This window comes from Antedon mediterranea, chromosome 10, assembly GCF_964355755.1.
Source record: "Antedon mediterranea chromosome 10, ecAntMedi1.1, whole genome shotgun sequence".
In the NCBI taxonomy this organism is placed as follows: domain Eukaryota; kingdom Metazoa; phylum Echinodermata; class Crinoidea; order Comatulida; family Antedonidae; genus Antedon; species Antedon mediterranea.
Genome location: NC_092679.1, coordinates 991,240 through 1,014,244, shown reverse-complemented (window position 1 = coordinate 1,014,244; position 23,005 = coordinate 991,240). Strand labels below are relative to the sequence as shown.

Sequence of the window (23,005 nt, the reverse complement as noted above, 5' to 3'; positions counted from 1 at the left end):
TCGATTCACAAATCATTACTATGCTTTACTGCCTTTAGCTTGGTTCAAATGCTACACAGTAATGTGACCAATCACAAGCAAGCACAAATCATCTGTTCTCACTTGTTATCCTTGTGTTATCCAAGTCTCAGTAAAGTAGTACATGTATTTAATATCTTTTAAATAAAATTAAAATCTCCAATCATTATCAAAACATCTTTACATCACCAACGAACCAGTATACACTAACTTGAAAGCAATGTATTTGTAAACAGAAATGTATATGTATTTTAGTAGGCCTACACATTTTACTATTAATAACAACCTGACATATTTCGTAGTACCCACCATCTTATAACAATTGTCGATTTCAGAAAGTAGTAATAAATCTGCCAATGAGCATTTGAAATCTTGTTTGTTTTAATTTGTTTCATTGTGTTTATGGATGATGTGAGTGCTTTTATTTCACATTAGTACAATTTGTTTATAGCCAGCACAGTATGACAAGAATACGATATGCATTTGATAACATTATGATTAATTCAATTAATTAAAAATTTGTTTAATGTGTTTTACTAAACCAATTTGGTTACAGTAAAAAAAAACAATGATAGAAGAATGTGATGCATTTAATTTAATATGTAAACAACAATTACATATCAATTAGCAATGTGTTTTATCAGGGATTCTTTTCCCAGGTTTTACTAAACCAATTTGGAATAGAATAGGCTGCTTGTTAGTATTATAATATCTAAAATGTTGCTAAAATGCGTATTTAATTCTAAAAAAAGTTTCTATTTATGTGTACGTGTGGTGGCGCTATTAAACTTGAATCTGAGACGCGACATGCGAATCCGCGGCCGACGACACACACAAAAGTGACAGCAGAAAGAAAACTGCGAGATTTTTAGTCCGATGATGATGTTGTCATATTGTTGCTGGATTAATTAAGAAAACCATGTTTAAAACTATTGTACTGAACGTAGGATAACCGGATTGGATCGGAAGTTAACATGATTACCTACCTTCTTCGGAAATACTACAAACAGAGTTAATCGTCCTGGAATGGAACGGTAAATTGGTAGTCACTGTATCTGTCAGTACCAAACCAATTTTACCGACCGCGAGAGGCGATCGAGGGGAACACAGCCTGAGAGAAGAGAAGAGATTGTTTTTCATTTACTGTAAATCTAGGCCTAGGAGAGTAGAATAGCAGGTAGAATACATTGTGTTTTACAGTATCATCCACATCATCTGTAAGTACTGTAGTTGGTTTCCATACAATTTGAACATCTAGACTAGGCCTATGTACATTAATAGATTAAGAATAATATTTATTTTAGGAGGAGGTCATGTTTTGATTAAGGTTTTTCTTGCTTTCGAAACACCCACTTTTTAAAGGCCGAAATGTGGGTTTCTCCTGGCCTAAGATTTCTATAACAAAATATAGCCTAGGCCTAGCTAGGTACAGGTAGGGCCTAATACCCATGTTTAATTTTCATGTTTCTTTAAAAATTGTTTAACATTTTTTTCTTTAATTTCTTGTAAGTTGTAAATATTTTGTAATACTATAAATTAAAAGAACAGAAGAACAGACAGAAATAAATGTAATAAAATATAAAATAATAGTTTACAAATTAATATCTATACTATACTACTACTGTATATACAATTAATCTTTATACTCAATTAATATCAATGGCCATTGACATTTTCTTTTCACAGACAAGATACAAGATGCGATGTGCGTGAAGTGAGTGAAATTATTATTATGGAGATGGATGAAAATGAAGAAAATAGGGGTCATTCGTTGGAAGATGTTGACCCCTTATATCTCGATTCAATACCTAAGTCGCCTTTGCTAACTTCAGGTAAAATTGTCCAAGATTATATAATTAAAATTATTTTAGTTTAATTCTAAATAATTTCTACATATTATGTTATGTCTTTTTTATAATTCCTGTCAAAATAACTGCAAGGTTGAAATATTTTGAAATATACAGTATTGTCGAAGGCCGAAGGTACAGTACTAATGCAAAAAACAATAGCGGACTACTTATCCTTCACCTTTGGTACTAATACAGATAAAAGAATTTATTAGGACAGATGTAAATTAAAAGACATTCAAGTACACAATATATTTTGGTATTTATTCAGTTATAAACTGACCAGCAGCAAAGGAGTATGTTTATGATAATATTTAACTAATCTAATAACAATGTGTACGCCTTGGATTGGATGTGTTATTACCTCCTCAATGTTAAGAGAAACACGTTCCATTCTGCTTCCAGAATGTGGTGAGTTAATTAACATTTACAATTAAAATCTGGGTATGGCTGCCAAACCCACAAAATCTGGGTATGGCTGCCAAACCCACAAAATCTGGGTGTGGCTGCCGCACCCACAAACCCACAAAATCTGGGTGTGGCTGCCGCACCCACAAACCCACAAAATCTATTGGTGGTACTGTACAGTAGACATCTCTAATTTCTGTAAAGTCGGAACTGATCCCAAAGTTGTCTTGGCAGGAACTGATCCCAAAGTTGTCTTGGCAGGAACTGATCCCAAAGTTGTCTTGGCAGGAACTGATCCCAAAGTTGTCTTGGCAGGAACTGATCCCAAAGTTGTCTTGGCAGGAACTGATCCCAAAGTTGTCTTGGCAGGAACTGATCCCAAAGTTGTCTTGGCAGGAACTGATCCCAAAGTTGTCTTGGCAGGAACTGATCCCAAAGTTGTCTTGGCAGGAACTGATCCCAAAGTTGTCTTGGCAGGAACTGATCCCAAAGTTGTCTTGGCAGGAACTGATCCCAAAGTTGTATTGGCAGGAACTGATCTCAAAGTTGTCTTGGCAGGAACTGATCCCAAAGTTGTCTTGGCAGGAACTGATCCCAAAGTTGTCTTGTCAGGAACTGATCCCAAAGTTGTCTTGGCATGTTGTTTACATTGAATCAATTGCTTTACAACTGTATTTCCTAGGCTAGGCTCAAATACATTTTGAGTAATAAACTGAAACGGCAGTGATAAGAATCGAACAAATTCCTTTATTAAAATAAACGTGATTTCAAACTGTCCAATGTGCCATTATGGTTACATTAGGAATTGAACCCTGCCTTTAAAAGATATCATTAAATATTTTAATTAATTAATTATACAATAAAATATAACATTCTACTTAATTACTTTATATGGATTAGTCAATTATTTAACAAGAGTTAACACCAGTGACAGTATTTAAACAGAAGTAGATATAGTCAGTACTTAGGTGGGATGAATCACATCTTGAAAATTGTGCTTAAGGATGGATTAGTGGTTTAAGATCAAGTTTAAAGATTAATAAACCATAAAAGGATTATCTTGCTAATCTAAATTTAGTGCAAGATTTCTAAAGTTGATGACTTTTTGTCATGGCTTGAAATTTGGCAGTTACAGTAAGTACTTCCAGCAGGAAGTACTTAATTATTTGTACAAGTAACAATTAATAACAAATTTGGTAAAAACCATTGAGGAATTAGTTTAGACTAATTGGTTGCTCAAGTATACAGTGATGGGCAGGGCAAGATTATCATTTTGATGGACCATTATTTTATGGTAGTCCTAGTCCTATCACTGTGTACTTTATTTATCTGAGCACAGTGTTTGTGAGTAAGGACCACAGTGTGATAGGTAAACTAATATAATCAAATTAACAATCAATTTAATATTATCAAAGGTTGACTCCACTGTAGGCCTACATGTCTAGACAGTGTAAACATGGATACATAAGTTGTAAACAAACTAAAACATTATTTCAAACAAAATAAATAAAATGTAAATAAGTCAAAATAATGTTTATTTATTATCTTAAAAAATAATAATATAGTAGTACAGTACACATTAATAAACTAAAAGTAAAACTGGGTTAGATATATTTACCCATTAATATTATTAATATATTATATTTACAGCAGATGTATTTTTTGTAATTAACTGTATATACAGTATTAATATAAGATTAACCTGGTTTTATCTTGAGTAAGGTGTTCATGTTGTTCATATTTAATAGATTAAGTTTTGCTTTTGTATAAGAAACTGCTACTGTACTGTAGTGGTTACAAAAGAGAGAAAAACTGCTACTGTACAGTACGCTACTAGTACTAGTACTACCAGTGAGATGTCCCTGGTATTACACTATACAAAATATTATTAATTTACCATTTACATTATGATTAGTTGGATTTGACCCTTTGACCTTCACAATTGAACTTTGAATTATAATAACTAGGATTGTATGTAGTATACTGTACATCACAGTACATGGCGCCTACTGCCCTTGAAAAGATTTCATTTTGATAGTTGGTGAATAAATTGAGAAATCAATTGATGGAAGTAATAACTAGGTTAACGTTCTGATGATTTAGGTAAAGTATGAATATATTTTAATAGCAGTTTACAGCATTAAATTCTCTTAGAAAAATACCAGACATATTTCTGCTGTTTGCACTTTGTTTTATTTTATCGAGTATGCATACATTTGTTTCATTTCATTCACAGATTTGTCTATCGAGATATTAGAACTTTTTGATAGCATGGCATCAGACAGGAATGGTTTTTACTCAGGGAAGTCTTCTTCAAATATTGGTGTGGTGAATGAACCGTTAAATGGATTACTAAGTACTCAGGAATGTGAGACAAACAAAGCTGGCACATGGCAGCAAAATACCAATACTGAATTGGAGAAAAAAGGCATTCACAACACATTGATGAAACCTGAAATAAGTGATGACAATCTGGATATTTGTACGGATGTGTTAGCGAGCCACACAGATATTTTATCAAATGCTATGCAGGATTTAAAACTTGATGATTCTGTGAAATCAGGTTCACAGACGTCATTGGAACATGATAAGGATGGTATAGACGGCTTACTGAACGGCCACCATTTACAAACATCTCGGTCTTCCATGGAAAGAAATACGTGTAATAGTTCCAACAACGATCTCAATGTAAGTTACGGTTCCAGTGAGCTTACGGAAGTCAATGGGAGTAATTCGGATTATTCCCCGGATGAAATGACAGATATGGTGTTACAGATAGTTGAGGAACCTGTTTTAAAGACGGAGTCCGCATCAACGGAAGAAGCATTTTTTAAAAGGAACGTAGCGACATCTGGGAGCCAGGACTCTGTTAATAACAACAGCAATAACATGTGTAATAGTAATCACGACGTCGTATCTATGAGAAGTTCATCAGATTTTGATTCAACTAGAGACTCTACCGACTTTGATACTACGCGGAATTCTACGGACTACGATACCACAAGGAATTCGACAGATTTCGATGCTACGGACGATGACGATGATGTAGATGGCGCTTGTAGTAGTCGGAATCGAAACTCCACATTTATTGAGTACAAAGTTCAGGAAATACTGGAGACTGAAAGGAGCTATGTGAAAGATTTGGATGATATTGTGGAGGTAAGAAATATTTTATTAAAACTGATATAAGAAACATTTCATTCATAACGCTATAAAGCTTTGTTCCTACTAGGACGGTAAGTAATTTGACCAATCACAAGCAATGGATTAAACTAAACTTTCACATGTCATGGATCAACTCTCCTACATTGCACTTAGTTGTGTTTCACCCTAAGCTTGAACTTAACAGTAAGACAATTGTGCTGCCACTTTTTGTTTAAAATAAAAAAAATCTTATAAAAATATGTTTTCATCAGGTTTTATCTGTATACAATTCTTTTTGCCAGATGAAGATTTGAAACGTCCCACACATACGTGTCTTTTTATGGTTTACGTGAAGAATTGTATACAAAGAAAATTCTTTATACCATTTAAAATAAATAGAAATTTAGTATAGGATTCATGGATTTTTTGAATTTTTCTTTGTAAAAAAACAATAGGAACTGTTTATTTGCTCATTCATTGTGAAATTATTAGTAAATCTGTCTTGTTAAAATGGTATTGCTGATAAAGGTGTCTCTATGAAGATGAACAATAGTCTATTAGATCATTGTTTGTGAGCACAAAAGATGAAAATGAAACGATCCATTGACGTCAATATTTTGGATGATTATATCAGTGAATTGGAAACTTTCAAAGTGCATATCCTTGGCCCCATCTCAGTAGGCATGCTCACTGGTAATTTGTAATACATTATAAAGTAAACTGTGGGATATTCACTGAGCCTCTGCTAAAAATAAACATGTCAAGTCTTAAAGTGTGGCTTTTCTGACTGTCTTTGTTTGTATACACTTTACAGGTCTATACCTGTGAGTTTAAAATCGCAACAAAAATATCGTAACCAATTGGCCTGGCTTGGTTAACAATTATACTGTAGGTCTATGTACAGTACATAAAACATTTAAATGTGTGGCCCATTTCAAATCATGATAACTGGTTTGTTGAACAAATGGTAGTGATAATAAATTAATATAAATTAAAGTATCCTAACCCCAGGTCACCAGAAAAGATGTAATTGAAGACAAATTCTGAGAAATTTCATAATCTTATAAAGTATATTTTTTACTTACTTACAATGACATTTAATATACATTAACAAGGAAGCTACCCCTGTATTATTAACGATGTAGGCCTATGTTTTTCATACACATCCCACATTATCATTGGGAGGCCATAGTTAATTGAAAGGTCTTTGGCAGCCTTATGCTGTGAATGGAATACTGTAATTTGTACCTTGATCTCAAGTGTTGAATAGTGATGACACACTACTGGGTCAATATTGATCCTAAAACAAGTTTCTTTGTGTTACCTTTTCTCTGTAGACAATACTGGTAATTCAACGTTTGAATAGTGGTATTTAAATCTAGTACATTCAAGCATGATAGTTTATACTGAGGTTAAAATCAGTCAGCCACAAACTACGTCAACTAAAGAATTGTAACTGTATGGTAGAGTCATGCTGGATAGTACATTACAGTAGTAGTACTGGCTGTATGTCCATGGTACAGCATCTGTACTGTTTAGTGTTAACTATAGTGTGATTTTTTTTGCTTTAAACACTAAAGCTTGGTTGGTTCACACTCAGACGTAGCGCAAATTATGTACTATAAACGAGTTGACCAATCACACACATTGTCATACTTTCTTACGGTGTGGTTACGTCCTTGCATTGCGTTGAAGCATGGAGATGGTTGAAGTGGGAACCAAACTATACTGTAGTACAGTGTCTCTAGTTTATTTTGAACATTATTTATAACTTCACTATTACTATTATCACTACAGAATCAATAGACATTCAGATACTTGAGTAAAAATGAATAATGCAGTAATATGACATGTTGGTCTACTGATAGTGTTGTGAGTGCTCACTACTCATTATGGACATTGTTAAAAGCTTGTTTGTTTTGATTTAACCCTGTATGTACAGAGGGCATGCATGCAGCATTCTGTGTATTATACCATTTAAACGCCTGAGCTTCCCCTACTTGTACATTATTCATGACAATCTGATGTGTCTTGTCTACTATCATAATTTCAAATTGTATAATGATATTGATACAACACAGCGATATTCATCACTCACAATAGGAAGAGGATAGTTACCTTCCCATATTGAAATGAATTTGATAGTGTAGACAGAGCTTAATACTTTGACTTCATTACCACCAATGATGTTTTGAGGCTAGCTGTACAGTCTATGCTAATTTACTACTGTAATACACTGTATAATCTATGTAGATTTATTGTCATTACTACTGCAATTATTTATTCATGAAGTTTAACAGAAGGTGCCTCTAGCTAGACAGTTAATTATTCAAGGGATGATTCTTTGTTTCAAATAATTCTAATTAGAGGTTTTTAAACAATCTGTATATTTCCTATAAATTATCAAGAATATTCTTCATTTATCATCTTTTCTGTGTATCTCATCATCTTTGTATGGATGTTTTTGAGTTTCAGTTTTATTTCACACAACATATTCACTATATACATTTGTACTTATAAATAATAATAAAACATTTTTGATTGTGTGTGGACTGAGATACAATAAATGACCAAACTTAACTAGGGCATTATAACAATAACATTTGAAAAAACAAATCTTATGTCATTTATATAATTTCACAAAAACAATCATGTCATTATCCTGGTTGATTTAAAAACAAACAAAATCCATAAATCCCAATTTAATGTCATATGAATGAGGTAGATTATGTTGAAATTACATTATCATTGTTATCTAATATGGACATTGTCACATGTGGTCTGTGAGATCCTGTGATTGGTGCATTAGTAATTGCCATGTACAGTAGTAATGGACATTTCAGATAGTAAATTATACATAAATTATAATGAGGACAGTAGGCCTACTGTGCTACTAAACACAGGGGAAAACCCTAACATTTTGTTGAAATTTAAGATAGGTTATTTTTTAAATATTGAGGATGTTTGGTTGTTATTCCTTGGAAGTAAGCTTGTTATTGTGGTTAGATTTTCAAGGTACTGTACTGTAATATTTACAGTATGACATTACCAAGACATAGTATAGAATTACTGCAGGTTAGAAGCCAAATACAGTACAGCAGGGGTCATCCTTAAGATTATTTAACCATAGAGCTAACTGTACAGTATCTCCAACCATGGTCCATGCTCCAAATATCTGGAAAATTGGGCCAGTAATTGCCAGCCCAAATGCAAATTTTTACTGGCCAACAATATTTTGAAACAATGTACAGTAATGTAATTGTTCTGAATTTGGTAAAAACATTTTGGCCAGTAGTATAAGCAGTAGAAGATTTTCCAGGCCCATCATGGATTTTACTGGCTATTAATTACTACTACAGGAAGGTGACAACAAGGGTGCCATGATATCTAATGATGATACTCTATTTAATTTCAAGATTTACATTATTTACTTTTACAACTAACCTGTGAATCATAATTTAATGTGCATTTATAATTAAATCATTTCAAACATTCCAAGTATTTATTGATTTTGATTCAACTGAAAGTTTTAATTAAATGAATTCAACTTTAAGCAGAGCATTTCATTTGGAATGAATTTTACTTCTGAATGTACAGTACAGTACTGCTTGCCACAAACACAAATGCCTGTTTATATCCCTACAGTATACCATCCTATCCCTATAGTTGTTTTCACTGGATTCATCACTCCCCTTTCTCGATTGGTGTAGTCACCAATATTACATTATTAAACATTAACTGATGTTATCAATATTTATCATCATATTAATGATAACATCGAGCAAGTGTAGCCTGCTTTTCTATCATCAGTTGAGAGATTGGCAGCAATGTTTCAGCTGTTTACACTACTAAGGTCATGTCAGGTCATGTCATGTACAAAGCTGAATCTCAGCAGCAGTACTAACACATTGCTAATACCAATGTCCTTTACATTATAATTTTGTAGTGTGTATGTGCCACAAAGAGAATCAGTAGACTTAGCAACCAAATGTCATTCTGATCAAATAATAGTAATACTATGCATATTACCATCATTGACTAGATAAAATATGTTGCGATCTTCCTTGTATTGCGACAAGAAAGAATGGTATAATGAAATGGGTACCACAATTACTGTTCAAACCTTGATGCACTAATATTAATAATCAGTATGGTAAAGTTAGGGTTTGTCCATCCATTCAAGTACCCAACCTATTATTGTTGACTTTTTCTATGAACCTCATTAGCCTTATCTCATTTCCCATAAGTTTTTACTTAAAGGAAGTTCTTCCCACATAAAATCTAAATTTAAATTATGGAATTCTTCAAATTATTGACGGGTGGGACTTCACTCGGTCTAATGTTGATTTGTAGTAGTGTAAGTTCTTCCAACAATCTTTACCTGTACCACCATAAACCACTTTATAATTTGTTAAACACCATTTGTTTCTTGTCGCCCATTCTCGTCCCTCTCGGTTCCCAATACCTCACTCTTTCCTTGTAAACTCGATTCTCATGTTTCTTCTAATCAACAAAAGTCAAAGTAATTTCAACCACAAATTACTGCTCATCTTATATTCCTAAATATTAATAGCCTATTAACTGTCTTTATTAGATCTCATTAAGGTTTTAAAGAGCGTAAACATGAAAGAAAACCGTAATTTCTCATTGATTCCCTACCAATTTGATTAATTGGAAATGTGTGTTCGAATGCAGCCAGACTTGTGTGTGTTTTTAATGCATATTTTAAATTAATATCCAGACACTTAAAGACTGGCTTTAGTTGTGATGAGATTGAAATCTGAGATGAAGATGGCACAGTAAAGATGAACTTTACTGTTGAATTAAAATTGTATCTTTAATTTTATCACCTTTTAGGCTAATATGAGCACTGTTTTTACTTTAATTCTCTCTTTAAGTTTTTTCTTTGTGTTTATTTTCATATTAATTAATTAAGACAGTTACCTCACTATGCCATTTAGTGAATGAAATTTTAACTAAACAACTGTAATTTATTGAATGAATTTTAAATGTACATAGTACTGTACTACTAGAATCTAAAAAATGTGTAATTTCACATCTGGAAAAAAGATCCTAATTTCATAATGAGATTCTTGATACATTACAGATGCATTAAGACTGACTTTTGAAAGTATTAGTAGCACCTAGAGACCCATTTGTACTTCTGCCTTACAATTATATGGAAACACCTTTTTCTTCAAAGCATTATCAATAATTCTATTTCTGAGATCATTGGATAGGAAGTACAGATTGTCAGGCAAAAAGATACTGTATCTACTTACAGTGCAGTTTGCTGTGAAATTTACAAGAAACAAGTAAACAAATGTGTATAAAATAAAATTTATTTATATCAAAGCAATATGAAAGTGGTAAATACCATGTTGACTGTTTTGTTTGTTTTGTTGTTGTTTTAGAATGTTATAATACACATTGTTGATTACAAACCAGTTGCAATCAAGTAAACACTTTTCAATATAAATATAAGTTATAGTTTTTTCTTCTATGTGTATCTATCTAAAAAAGGATAATTATAATTATACTGTAGACAACAAGTCTACAGATGTAAATAAGCGCCCAAATTCAACCAATTGCCTGCCGCCAAAGAACTTGTGTTATTTATGTTTAATTGTTTATGTGGGTTTTTGAAAATATGGATACTGAATATACAGTATAATTATTTGTCAACATATTACTTGAAATAAAGTCAATATTGTTATTGTACTTGAAGTGAAACATAACAGTAAACTGGTATTATAATAATAAGCTAATTTTATTGGTTGTGTTTTTAATGGCACGATGGACTTTATGGGGGATTACAATTTTCTCTGGGAAACGGAGCTAATTCTAAAAATGTTAAGCCATTGGCATGACGTTTGAAGGCTGAGGGTTAACATTCGTCTACTACTCTACTATTTGTACAGTATTTGGCCAAATACAAATATTATTGTGTTTTACTGTACTTTACATTATAGCTTGATTTTATTTATATGATTGTAATGTCAAAGTTTATCTGAATATTTGTAGGATTTGGTGTATGTTCAAAGACATAGAAACTTCATCATATAACAAATCAGTAAAATAATTAGAATGTGACACTTGATAGGCTCTCCATACAAAACATTAAGACAGAAAAAAAACATTTACAAAAAATATCAAAAATAATTTAATAAATACTGTTGGTAGTTTGCGGTATACCATGTATTACAATAGTTCTAAAGAGTTCCTCTATTTTAATAAATACTGTTGTATTATTCAGTATTTATTGAATTTTGCTTTCAAGAAAATGACATAAATTTTACATTTCTAGCTGAGCCTACTTCATGCAGACGACCTTTGCTGGATAACGTTACCTTCCTGAACGTTACCGTTCATATTGGGATACAAAGTTTATAAAAAAATAAACTATAGAAAAATAATAATAACATAATTTATTTTTTATATGGCTTTAAAAATATCACTTGTTATGCAATGAAATTGAATATGGTTGGTGACTATTAATCTGACTAATTATGATTATAATGAGGTGCACAAGGGATTTTAAATAGATATGCAACCGTCTCGGTTTGAAGCAAGTGCCTCCTGCCTAAAGGAGCGTCAGTGGAGTGCGATTATAATTACTTGTGATTGGACAATAAATAAGCTTGTGTATGTTGCTGTTGCATCATGGGGAGTCTGTTGTTGAATCCACTGTTTTATGGTCATGTGACGGTGTCTTGTTTTCTATCAAATGTTGTCAAGTTTATGCTAGTTCAGTTTCTAGATTTAGTTGATTCAGATTTTATTTTAATTCAGTAAATACTGTATAAACAAATGACAATTATATAAATCATCATTTTGTGTACTTGACTGCGGGGATGACGGGAGGGTTGTTTATCCATCTAAGGCCTCCCTTTCGAGAGCATTCCCTATTGTCGGTTTATCCAGATAAGCGGCACCCATACTATAGACCATTGTACTAACACCACTATTGGTTTGTTATCTTTGACAATAATTTATTGACATTTATCAAATTATTCAATCATTACACAGTTAAATTTGTAAGTCTTTATTTTGGAATTTTGATAAGCAGTACCCGTATTCACTGTTTGCTGCCATATTCTTGGCCTGATGCAAAATAGCTGATTGTAAATGTGACAACGGGCCTGTTATCAGATAGTTGCATTCCATAATGTGTTGTGTACTGAAATGTTCTCAAAACATTTTTAAATGACATTTTTTTAAACTACAGTAAATATCATACAGTGCATTCAATGTACAGTACAGTGCTGTGTGTAACTTAACACTGTTTTTATAATGTGAGAATCAATCAATTGACATATGAACTATTACTCCACTGCATTCCTGTGTATTGGAAACCTTAACCAGGTTTAGGCATGCTTACTTGCTTATTTTTCTCTAAAGGCCTGTCTACACTATCAATCTAGTTTTGTATTTTTCTCTAAAAAAGCCCTGTCTACACCATCAATCTAGTTTTGTCTTTTTCTCTTAATTAAGCTCTGTCTACATTATCAAATTAGTTTGTGATGTGCCCAAGCAAGGTAGTTATAATTTTTATATGCTTAAATTTGGTAGTGATATGACATCATTATGTCCATATGACCATATCACATTTTGTTATCACATAAAGTTTGATAGTGTAGATAGAGCTTTAGCAATTTCAATTTCGCTGTATCATCAAAATCTTAATTGAAGTCAAATTACTTTTACTATATTCGTTATATAACTAAATATCAGATTAGTGTTCAATTTTTACATTCTTAACATCCCTGTAAAAAGTTTAGTTATTATATTGCAAATAAATATTTGTGACTGCGAATTGGAGGGAAAAAATGGCTGCAAGATTTTGGATGTAAAGCATTGTCCCACAGACTAAAGTAAAAACTGATTTTGGGGAACCTACTAATGTCATTGCACCGTCCTGTCTTCTACTGTACTGTCTTCCCTCAGCTGTTGGGTTTCTGTTGTAAGATTTCATTAAAGTCTTGACAACATATTTATATTGATTGGTTGTATGCAGTTCAACCCTGTTAAAAGGAACGTGTGCTAGTCTTAAAGGGAATGTGCTAGTCTTAAAGGAAATGTGCTAGTCTTAAAGGGAATGTGCTAGTCTTAAAGGGAAAATCAGTTTTTAATACCTTATTCAATTGTTTTATTATTGATTGAAAGAAAGAAAATAAATGTTTACGTTCAATTGAAAATGTGCTAGTCTTAAAGGGAAAGTGCTAGTCTTAAGGGAAAGTGCTAGTCTTAAAGGGAAAGTGCTAGTCTTAAAGGGAAAGTACTAGTCTTAAAGGGAAAGTGCTAGTCTTAAAGGGAAAGTACTAGTCTTAAAGGGAAAGTGCTAGTCTTAAAGGGAAAGTACTAGTCTTAAAGGGAAAGTACTAGTCTTAAAGGGAAAGTACTAGTCTTAAAGGGAAAGTGCTAGTCTTAAAGGGAAAGTACTAGTCTTAAAGGGAAAGTGCTAGTCTTAAAGGGAAAGTACTAGTCTTAAAGGGAAAGTACTAGTCTTAAAGGGAAAGTACTAGTCTTAAAGGGAAAGTACTAGTCTTAAAGGGAAAGTACTAGTCTTAAAGGGAAAGTACTAGTCTTAAAGGGAAAGTACTAGTCTTAAAGGGAAAGTACTAGTCTTAAAGGGAAAGTGCTAGTCTTAAGGGAAAGTGCTAGTCTTAAAGGGAAAGTGCTAGTCTTAAAGGGAAAGTGCTAGTCTTAAAGGGAAAGTACTAGTCTTAAAGGGAAAGTGCTAGTCTTAAAGGGAAAGTGCTAGTCTTAAAGGGAAAGTGCTAGTCTTAAGGGAAAGTGCTAGTCTTAAAGGGAAAGTGCTAGTCTTAAAGGGAAAGTGCTAGTCTTAAAGGGAAAGTACTAGTCTTAAAGGGAAAGTACTAGTCTTAAAGGGAAAGTACTAGTCTTAAAGGGAAAGTACTAGTCTTAAAGGGAAAGTACTAGTCTTAAAGGGAAAGTGCTAGTCTTAAGGGAAAGTGCTAGTCTTAAAGGGAAAGTGCTAGTCTTAAAGGGAAAGTGCTAGTCTTAAAGGGAAAGTGCTAGTCTTAAAGGGAAAGTGCTAGTCTTAAAGGGAAAGTGCTAGTCTTAAAGGGAAAGTGCTTAAAGGGACTGTGAAGGAGCAATGCCTGCTTGAATTTTAGTAGAGTATTTGTTACCCACTTCAGTGGCACGTTTGACTTTTAATTAACATTTTATTTTGAATTTAAACAAAATGGAATACCTTGTTTTGTTGTACTCAACCTACCCACTAACTCAAGATGTGTCTTTGGTTTTTTTTCAGGGTTATTTATTAGCGATTCTTGACAGACCAACATTGCCTTTAATACCAGAGGATTATCAGTCACTATTCAGCAATTTGGAATCAATTAGAGATTTCAACAAGTAAGTAGTATTACTTTGCTCATTGAGAAACCAATTTTCATCATACATGTTTTAGGCACCATATCAAAACTATTTACTGCAGTTACTGAGTGAAGTAACTACATTTTTCTTACCCTTTTTAAACCTGTATGCAATTTGCAGTTATATAGCAACTTTTTTTGGGATAATCACACACACTGTTTAAATATTCATTGTCTGACTTTTTTCATTGGAACAGACTGAAGTGAAATCATACATTATTGCAGTAAACAAATGTAGTTACTGCAGTAACTGCAGTAGAATACTTTTGCCATTATCCTTTATCTTCCAGTTTATAGTTTTTAACTAAATGTCCAGTGTTGTATGCAGGTTGTCATAATATTAATATACCATACAGTGTATTTTGCCATTATCCTGTATCTTCCAGTTTATAGTTTAACTGAATGTCCAGTGTTGTATGCAGGTTGTCATAATATACCATACACTCAGTGTACACCTACCCTTAGGACAGGCTGTCAAATGCAGGTTATCATACCAATCTGTTATACAGTGTATACCTACCCTTAGGACAGGTTTTAAACTTGTTTGTTGTCAATATCACTACTTGACATGTTTATTGAGTGTTTACATGTCTTCTGGTATGTTTTCTTCAATACTCTTTTTTCTTACAACACAAGTTACTAATTGTGTTTTTATACAATGCTTTATACATTCTGTATTAAGTTCAGCATAATAATATAATATTAGAGGTAAACGACCTTTAGAGTATTTTTTTTATTTTATTTTTTTATTTTAACAATATTTTATGAGGGTGGTCCATCCAGCATCAGCTGATCATTAGGGACCCTCAAACAATACAAACAGAAAATACAAAATCAACTATAAAAACACAAAATTAACAAAGATATAAAAAATGAATATACCGTATATTTCGGTGTATAAGTCGCACCTGTGTATAAGACGCACCCCCTAACTGAGAGTAAAATATCGGTATTTTTTATATCGTCGATGTATAAGACGCACCTTATATTTCATAAAAAAATTTTTTTTTTAAATTGTAATCAATATTATTGTAATAATAATTTTGTTATATCTACAACGGCATCCTTTATTTCGGTTTTTTCTTACCTAGGCTCGGCCGCGCCCGGCCTTAACAAGTTCTTTCTAACTTGTTATTCATGAGTTTCGCACCCACAACATCGAGTGCATGACTGTGTGTGTAACACGCACGTGTGTGGGCTAGCCTTGTTCGATCATTCGGGCGCACGTTTTCATGGACAATCGTATTCGATTAGTATCTATGTATCCGAGAAGTGTGTACACTAGGTCCATGCTATAATCACTTGGAGAATATACTAGTCGAATACCGTACACCATGTGGCCGCCCAAGAAGGGCTTGCGCTGGGGGTACGGCGATCGTAAATAAATACTAGCCTATTCCAATCGTAAACGTTTAAAAATGAAATTTTATCGAAGCGCCTAAAACAGCAGCTCCATAATGAACAAATCTTTTCATCATATTTAGTATAACATCATGCTAAAATGCCTTAAAAATTAGGCAGAAGCAGGATGCCGTTACGTTAGTATACTGTAGCTAGGCCTAGCCTACTCAGGCCTAGCAAACAAGGTGATGATATGTACAATCTGTGTGGTGAGGCATTTATGTTCGGTGTATAAGACGCACCCTTAATTTAGAGGTCAAATTTGCGTGTCAAAAGTGCGACTTATACACCGAAAATATATGGTATATATAATAAATATAAAAATACAGTATGTGATTGTGATAGTGAGTTAGTGACAAACATATATGAATTTAAAGAGATATATTTGAAACTGGGGTTTTAATGGTCAGTTATAAAATTGTTATTACCTGGGACCGGAAAGGATGGTCTTATTGGAATGAGCAGGGTCTGATTTGAGGTGGCTTTAGTGGAAGACAGTCATTATTTTGTTATTCTCATCATGGCGTGTTGTTCTCATTGCTATACTATAAGTTCAATTCCATTCAATAACAAATAAAAAAGACATTATACTTTAATATGTTTAGTTATAAAAGATTGTGGCAAAGATATGAGGATAATAAATGCTATTATTCAGGTTCTATGGTTTTCAAGAACCAATTATGTACTTAATAGTGCCTTTATTGTTAAAACAATTCCAGTAAACTTCTACTTTTGAAACATGTGAAACAGAACACCATCAACTATCATAAGTTACTTTCTAAAGTTACACAAAACAATGCCACCAAACACGTAGGCATTTCACTAGCCTACGTCACATTTGATGTTTTTGTGGTTTGGTGTGTTGATGTCTGCTTTACCCTGTGTAGGTCAATTTCGTTGCTGTTTAGTTAATATTAAACAATTGTTACAGTGTTTAGTGTGTTAGTTTGCTCTGTCTGTACACTATAGTGTCAATAAAAGTTAAATCAACAAACACCTTGAATACTGAAACCCATTACTGGTGTCATATTTAGATTTCATCACATTTTAGTTTCCACTTAAGTTTCGACTTACTGACAATATTTTCCACTTGAAAAATATAATTAATAGTCATTAATATGTAATTAGTTGGATGATTGACACCCATAAGTTGACCTATTCATCCTGATATAAATCTACAAACTACAGTAGTCCTATAACCATATATGTTACTGTTATTTTGTTTTATCTAATGTCACTAAACTAAACTCACAGAGTTACGGTGGAGTTATGTAAGCGGCGTACATATTTTTGTGTCTGACCCATGCCGCGGATTAGCGTTAGGGAGCTGTTACTCCGCGCCAGTGGCGTTAATAACTCTAGAGCGGGAGAGGGTAGATTTCATAACGCTAATCCAGTGATGCATCAGTGATTTTAACCTTAACCAATGAAAATACACGACCATGATTAGCAGACAGCAACTACATACCCGTACCCTATGATATGAGAGCGAAATAGCTAGTATTTTCAGGTTCAGATTTTAAAGAACAGTAAAGTTGGCGTCAGTGATATATGTTCATAAATTAAATCAATTAATCAGATAATTGTCCGTGTAACAATTACGTTTTAAATTATTTTGAATTAAAATGCATTTCTACAAGTAGTAAGAACAAATCAGTATATTTGAAGGTAAACATTATATAAATAAAAAAAAAACAAAAAACAATGTAATTGTCATGAATGTATACATACGGTAGTTCTATCTGCTTTGACCTGATCAGAGTGTTTTAAACGCAAGGCATTGGAATGTTGGTCGTTGGTCTGAACTTAAACGCAAGGCATTGGAATGTTGGTCGTTGGTCTGAACACCTTGGCTTTTAACGCCACGGATTATCGTACGCCTTGCGTAGCTAACTCCACCGTAACTCCGTGAGTCTGAACATACCCTTAATGTTGTCTTGTTATTTGTTGATTTTTGCTTGTACATTATATTATATTTTGTGTCTTTCAACCCTGTTAATGGTGATGTATGGTCACTGTAGGGTGGTGATGTATGGTCACTGTAGGGTGGTGATGTATGGTCACTGTAGGCTGATGATGTATGGTCACTGTAGGGTGGTGATGTATGGTCACTGTAGGCTGATGATGTATGGTCACTGTAGGGTGGTGATGTATGGTCACTGTAGGGTGGTGATGTATGGTCACTGTAGGGTGGTGATGTATGGTCACTGTAGGGTGATGATGTATGGTCACTGTAGGGTGGTGATGTATGGTCACTGTAGGGTGATGATGTATGGTCACTGTAGGGTGGTGATGTATGGTCACTGTAGGGTGGTGATGTATGGTCACTGTAGGGTGGTGATGTATGGTCACTGTAGGGTGGTGATGTATGGTCACTGTAGGGTGGTGATGTATGGTCACTGTAGGGTGGTGATGTATGGTCACTGTAGGGTGGTGATGTATGGTCACTGTAGGGTGGTGATGTATGGTCACTGTAGGGTGGTGATGTATGGTCACTGTAGGGTGGTGATGTATGGTCACTGTAGGGTGGTGATGTATGGTCACTGTAGGGTGGTGATGTATGGTCACTGTAGGGTGGTGATGTATGGTCACTGTAGGGTGGTGATGTATGGTCACTGTAGGGTGGTGATGTATGGTCACTGTAGGGTGGTGATGTATGGTCACTGTAGGGTGGTGATGTATGGTCACAGTAGGGTGGTGATGTATGGTCACTGTAGGGTGGTGATGTATGGTCACTGTAGGGTGGTGATGTATGGTCACTGTAGGGTGGTGATGTATGGTCACTGTAGGGTGGTGATGTATGGTCACTGTAGAGTGGTGATGTATGGTCACTGTAGGGTGGTGATGTATGGTCACTGTAGGGTGGTGATGTGTGGTCACTGTAGAGTGGTGATGTGTGGTCACTGTAGGGTGGTGATGTGTGGTCACTGTAGGGTGGTGATGTGTGGTCACTGTAGGGTGGTGATGTATGGTCACTGTAGAGTGGTGATGTGTGGTCACTGTAGGGTGGTGATGTGTGGTCACTGTAGGGTGGTGATGTATGGTCACTGTAGGGTGGTGATGTATGGTCACTGTAGGGTGGTGATGTATGGTCACTGTAGGGTGGTGATGTATGGTCACTGTAGGGTGGTGATGTATGGTCACTGTAGGGTGGTGATGTATGGTCACTGTAGGGTGGTGATGTATGGTCACTGTAGGGTGGTGATGTGTGGTCACTGTAGAGTGGTGATGTGTGGTCACTGTAGAGTGGTGATGTGTGGTCACTGTAGAGTGGTGATGTGTGGTCACTGTAGAGTGGTGATGTGTGGTCACTGTAGAGTGGTGATGTATGGTCACTGTAGGGTGGTGATGTATGGTCACTGTAGGGTGGTGATGTATGGTCACTGTAGAGTGGTGATGTGTGGTCACTGTAGGGTGGTGATGTGTGGTCACTGTAGAGTGGTGATGTGTGGTCACTGTAGAGTGGTGATGTGTGGTCACTGTAGGGTGGTGATGTGTGGTCACTGTAGGGTGGTGATGTATGGTCACTGTAGGGTGGTGATGTATGGTCACTGTAGAGTGGTGATGTGTGGTCACTGTAGGGTGGTGATGTATGGTCACTGTAGAGTGGTGATGTATGGTCACTGTAGAGTGGTGATGTATGGTCACTGTAGGGTGGTGATGTGTGGTCACTGTAGAGTGGTGATGTATGGTCACTGTAGGGTGGTGATGTATGGTCACTGTAGGGTGATGATGTATGGTCACTGTAGGGTGGTGATGTATGGTCACTGTAGGGTGGTGATGTATGGTCACTGTAGGGTGGTGATGTATGGTCACTGTAGGGTGGTGATGTATGGTCACTGTAGGGTGGTGATGTGTGGTCACTGTAGGGTGGTGATGTGTGGTCACTGTAGGGTGGTGATGTGTGGTCACTGTAGAGTGGTGATGTATGGTCACTGTAGGGTGGTGATGTATGGTCACTGTAGGGTGGTGATGTATGGTCACTGTAGGGTGGTGATGTATGGTCACTGTAGAGTGGTGATGTATGGTCACTGTAGGGTGGTGATGTGTGGTCACTGTAGGGTGGTGATGTATGGTCACTGTAGGGTGGTGATGTATGGTCACTGTAGGGTGGTGATGTATGGTCACTGTAGGGTGGTGATGTATGGTCACTGTAGGGTGGTGATGTATGGTCACTGTAGGGTGGTGATGTATGGTCACTGTAGGGTGGTGATGTATGGTCACTGTAGGGTGGTGATGTATGGTCACTGTAGGGTGGTGATGTATGGTCACTGTAGGGTGGTGATGTGTGGTCACTGTAGGGTGGTGATGTGTGGTCACTGTAGGGTGGTGATGTATGGTCACTGTAGGGTGGTGATGTATGGTCACTGTAGGGTGGTGATGTATGGTCACTGTAGGGTGGTGATGTGTGGTCACTGTAGAGTGGTGATGTATGGTCACTGTAGAGTGGTGATGTATGGTCACTGTAGGGTGGTGATGTGTGGTCACTGTAGGGTGGTGATGTATGGTCACTGTAGGGTGGTGATGTATGGTCACTGTAGGGTGGTGATGTATGGTCACTGTAGGGTGATGATGTGTGGTCACTGTAGGGTGGTGATGTGTGGTCACTGTAGAGTGGTGATGTGTGGTCACTGTAGGGTGGTGATGTATGGTCACTGTAGGGTGGTGATGTATGGTCACTGTAGGGTGGTGATGTGTGGTCACTGTAGAGTGGTGATGTGTGGTCACTGTAGGGTGGTGATGTGTGGTCACTGTAGAGTGGTGATGTGTGGTCACTGTAGAGTGGTGATGTATGGTCACTGTAGGGTGGTGATGTATGGTCACTGTAGGGTGGTGATGTATGGTCACTGTAGAGTGGTGATGTGTGGTCACTGTAGGGTGGTGATGTATGGTCACTGTAGGGTGGTGATGTGTGGTCACTGTAGAGTGGTGATGTGTGGTCACTGTAGGGTGGTGATGTGTGGTCACTGTAGGGTGGTGATGTATGGTCACTGTAGGGTGGTGATGTGTGGTCACTGTAGAGTGGTGATGTGTGGTCACTGTAGGGTGGTGATGTGTGGTCACTGTAGGGTGGTGATGTATGGTCACTGTAGGGTGGTGATGAAATGAAATAAAAAACAACCTTTAATTGTATAACTATTCAGTCTTTCTTTTTTCTATTTGTACATAAATGGTGACTTAATCCCAGACGAGTGTTTAATTCTACGAAGGTGCTTAATTTAGTCTAGATCCTCTACTCCCACAACATTGCCTTTTGAAAAGGTTCATTTGAATTAATAGATCATTTAATTCATTAGTCATTCAATGTAGGGTCTCTAATGTAGACAACCACAAATGTATCTAGTATTTTGCAACAAATTCTTTTTTTATAGTTTTATGTTTTTAGTAAACCTTGAGTTGAGTGGATTTTTCTTTGATAACACTATTTCATGTATACTACTCTATGTTTTAAAGTTCTACGTAGTGGTACTGGTCATCACATCTCATACAAATATAGTTTTTATCTAGCTGCTATTTAGAGCAATGAATTTACAAAAATGATGTGACCTTGTATACATATTTCTTTGCGGTTTTGTTTTCTGTATTTATGTTGTGCAACAGTGTCATCATCAACACAATTTTCTATGCAAATGATATAATAATATTGGATATGAAAGTGTACGTTGTCATTCATGTATGTGCCTGAGCCCCTTCCAACCTTTTCGACTATGTCTCATATTCAGATCATACAGTAGACATTGTCTTTTTATAAGTGAAATAATTATTTTTGATGATTTTTTTTCTACAGAAGTGAATAACTTTATTAAAACTGTGAAATTGCCTATTCAAAATCTGATTTTATTAATCTTTATTTTTTCATGTTTTTGGGGGACAATACATCTTCAAAATTAGGTTCAATAATGTTAATAGAAAAGTTCTATAAAAATCTAGTTCTTTTATAAATCTGTTGAATTCCTTATGGCTGGATGAACCCAGTGTTTAGTATTCACTGATATTTCATTTAATAACAGCATAGCTGAATAGCTGTACAGAATGCATTGATAAATGATAGCTAGCTGTTGGTGGTATAGCCTTGCCCATGATACTGGCCATAGAAACTAGCTACTGTACCTTGTTACTAGTGTTATTGGAATTCAGGCCAAGGCTTAAATAATGACTTATATATTGGCCATTAGGGGTATCAATGGGTCAAGAGCATTGGCTATTTTATTATCAGCTGTAAAGCTGTTTAAAGGCACTTATTTTGACTAATATAGTATACAATATTTTCCTATACTTACATGAAAAAATTACTACAGTTATTTATTATTACTAAGTCCTATCTTAAGAGGTCTGAATACATAATTTGGAAAAAGTTAGGGTGTGGAATTACACTCGGATTTCAAAATGTCTAATTTTGATCTAAATGTTTATTAATATACTCATACAGAGTATAAATGGTATTTTTTTTTTTATGCCTGAAAATAGATCTAAAACCATTGATATAGTAGATTATAACATCTTCATAAACGGAACTTTAAATTACTTATTAAAAGAAATGTTTAGATTTCAAAGATGGTAAAAACTATAGGACAGTCCATGTAAAGTATGAACACAAAGGAATAACGTTTGAAAAAAATGCTGAAATATTTCACAAAGACAACTACAGATTAAGTATTTATTTAGATTTTTTTATTTTTTGTTTATTTTCAGAGAGTTTTTAAAAGATTTAGAAGATTGTGAGAGTGATCCGGTTTTAATTGCAGAATGTTTCCTAGAAAAGGTATGTTTATTTGACATTGTAGT

General features: G+C 35.0%; 1 protein-coding gene across 2 annotated transcripts in view; it reads left to right on the top strand.

Annotated features, from left to right (window-relative positions):
- Window positions 1-864: 864 nt before the first annotated feature.
- LOC140060007 (uncharacterized) overlaps window positions 865-23,005 on the top strand; it is a 39,621-nt gene continuing 17,480 nt past the window's right edge. For both annotated transcript variants that reach the window (XM_072106033.1, XM_072106031.1), the window contains exons 1-5: window positions 865-1,235; window positions 1,705-1,850; window positions 4,510-5,432; window positions 14,698-14,798; window positions 22,913-22,982. In XM_072106033.1, the coding sequence (XP_071962134.1) occupies window positions 1,751-1,850; window positions 4,510-5,432; window positions 14,698-14,798; window positions 22,913-22,982 (1,194 nt within the window). In that variant the 5' untranslated portion in view covers window positions 865-1,235; window positions 1,705-1,750. The remainder of the gene's footprint in view (window positions 1,236-1,704; window positions 1,851-4,509; window positions 5,433-14,697; window positions 14,799-22,912; window positions 22,983-23,005) is intronic.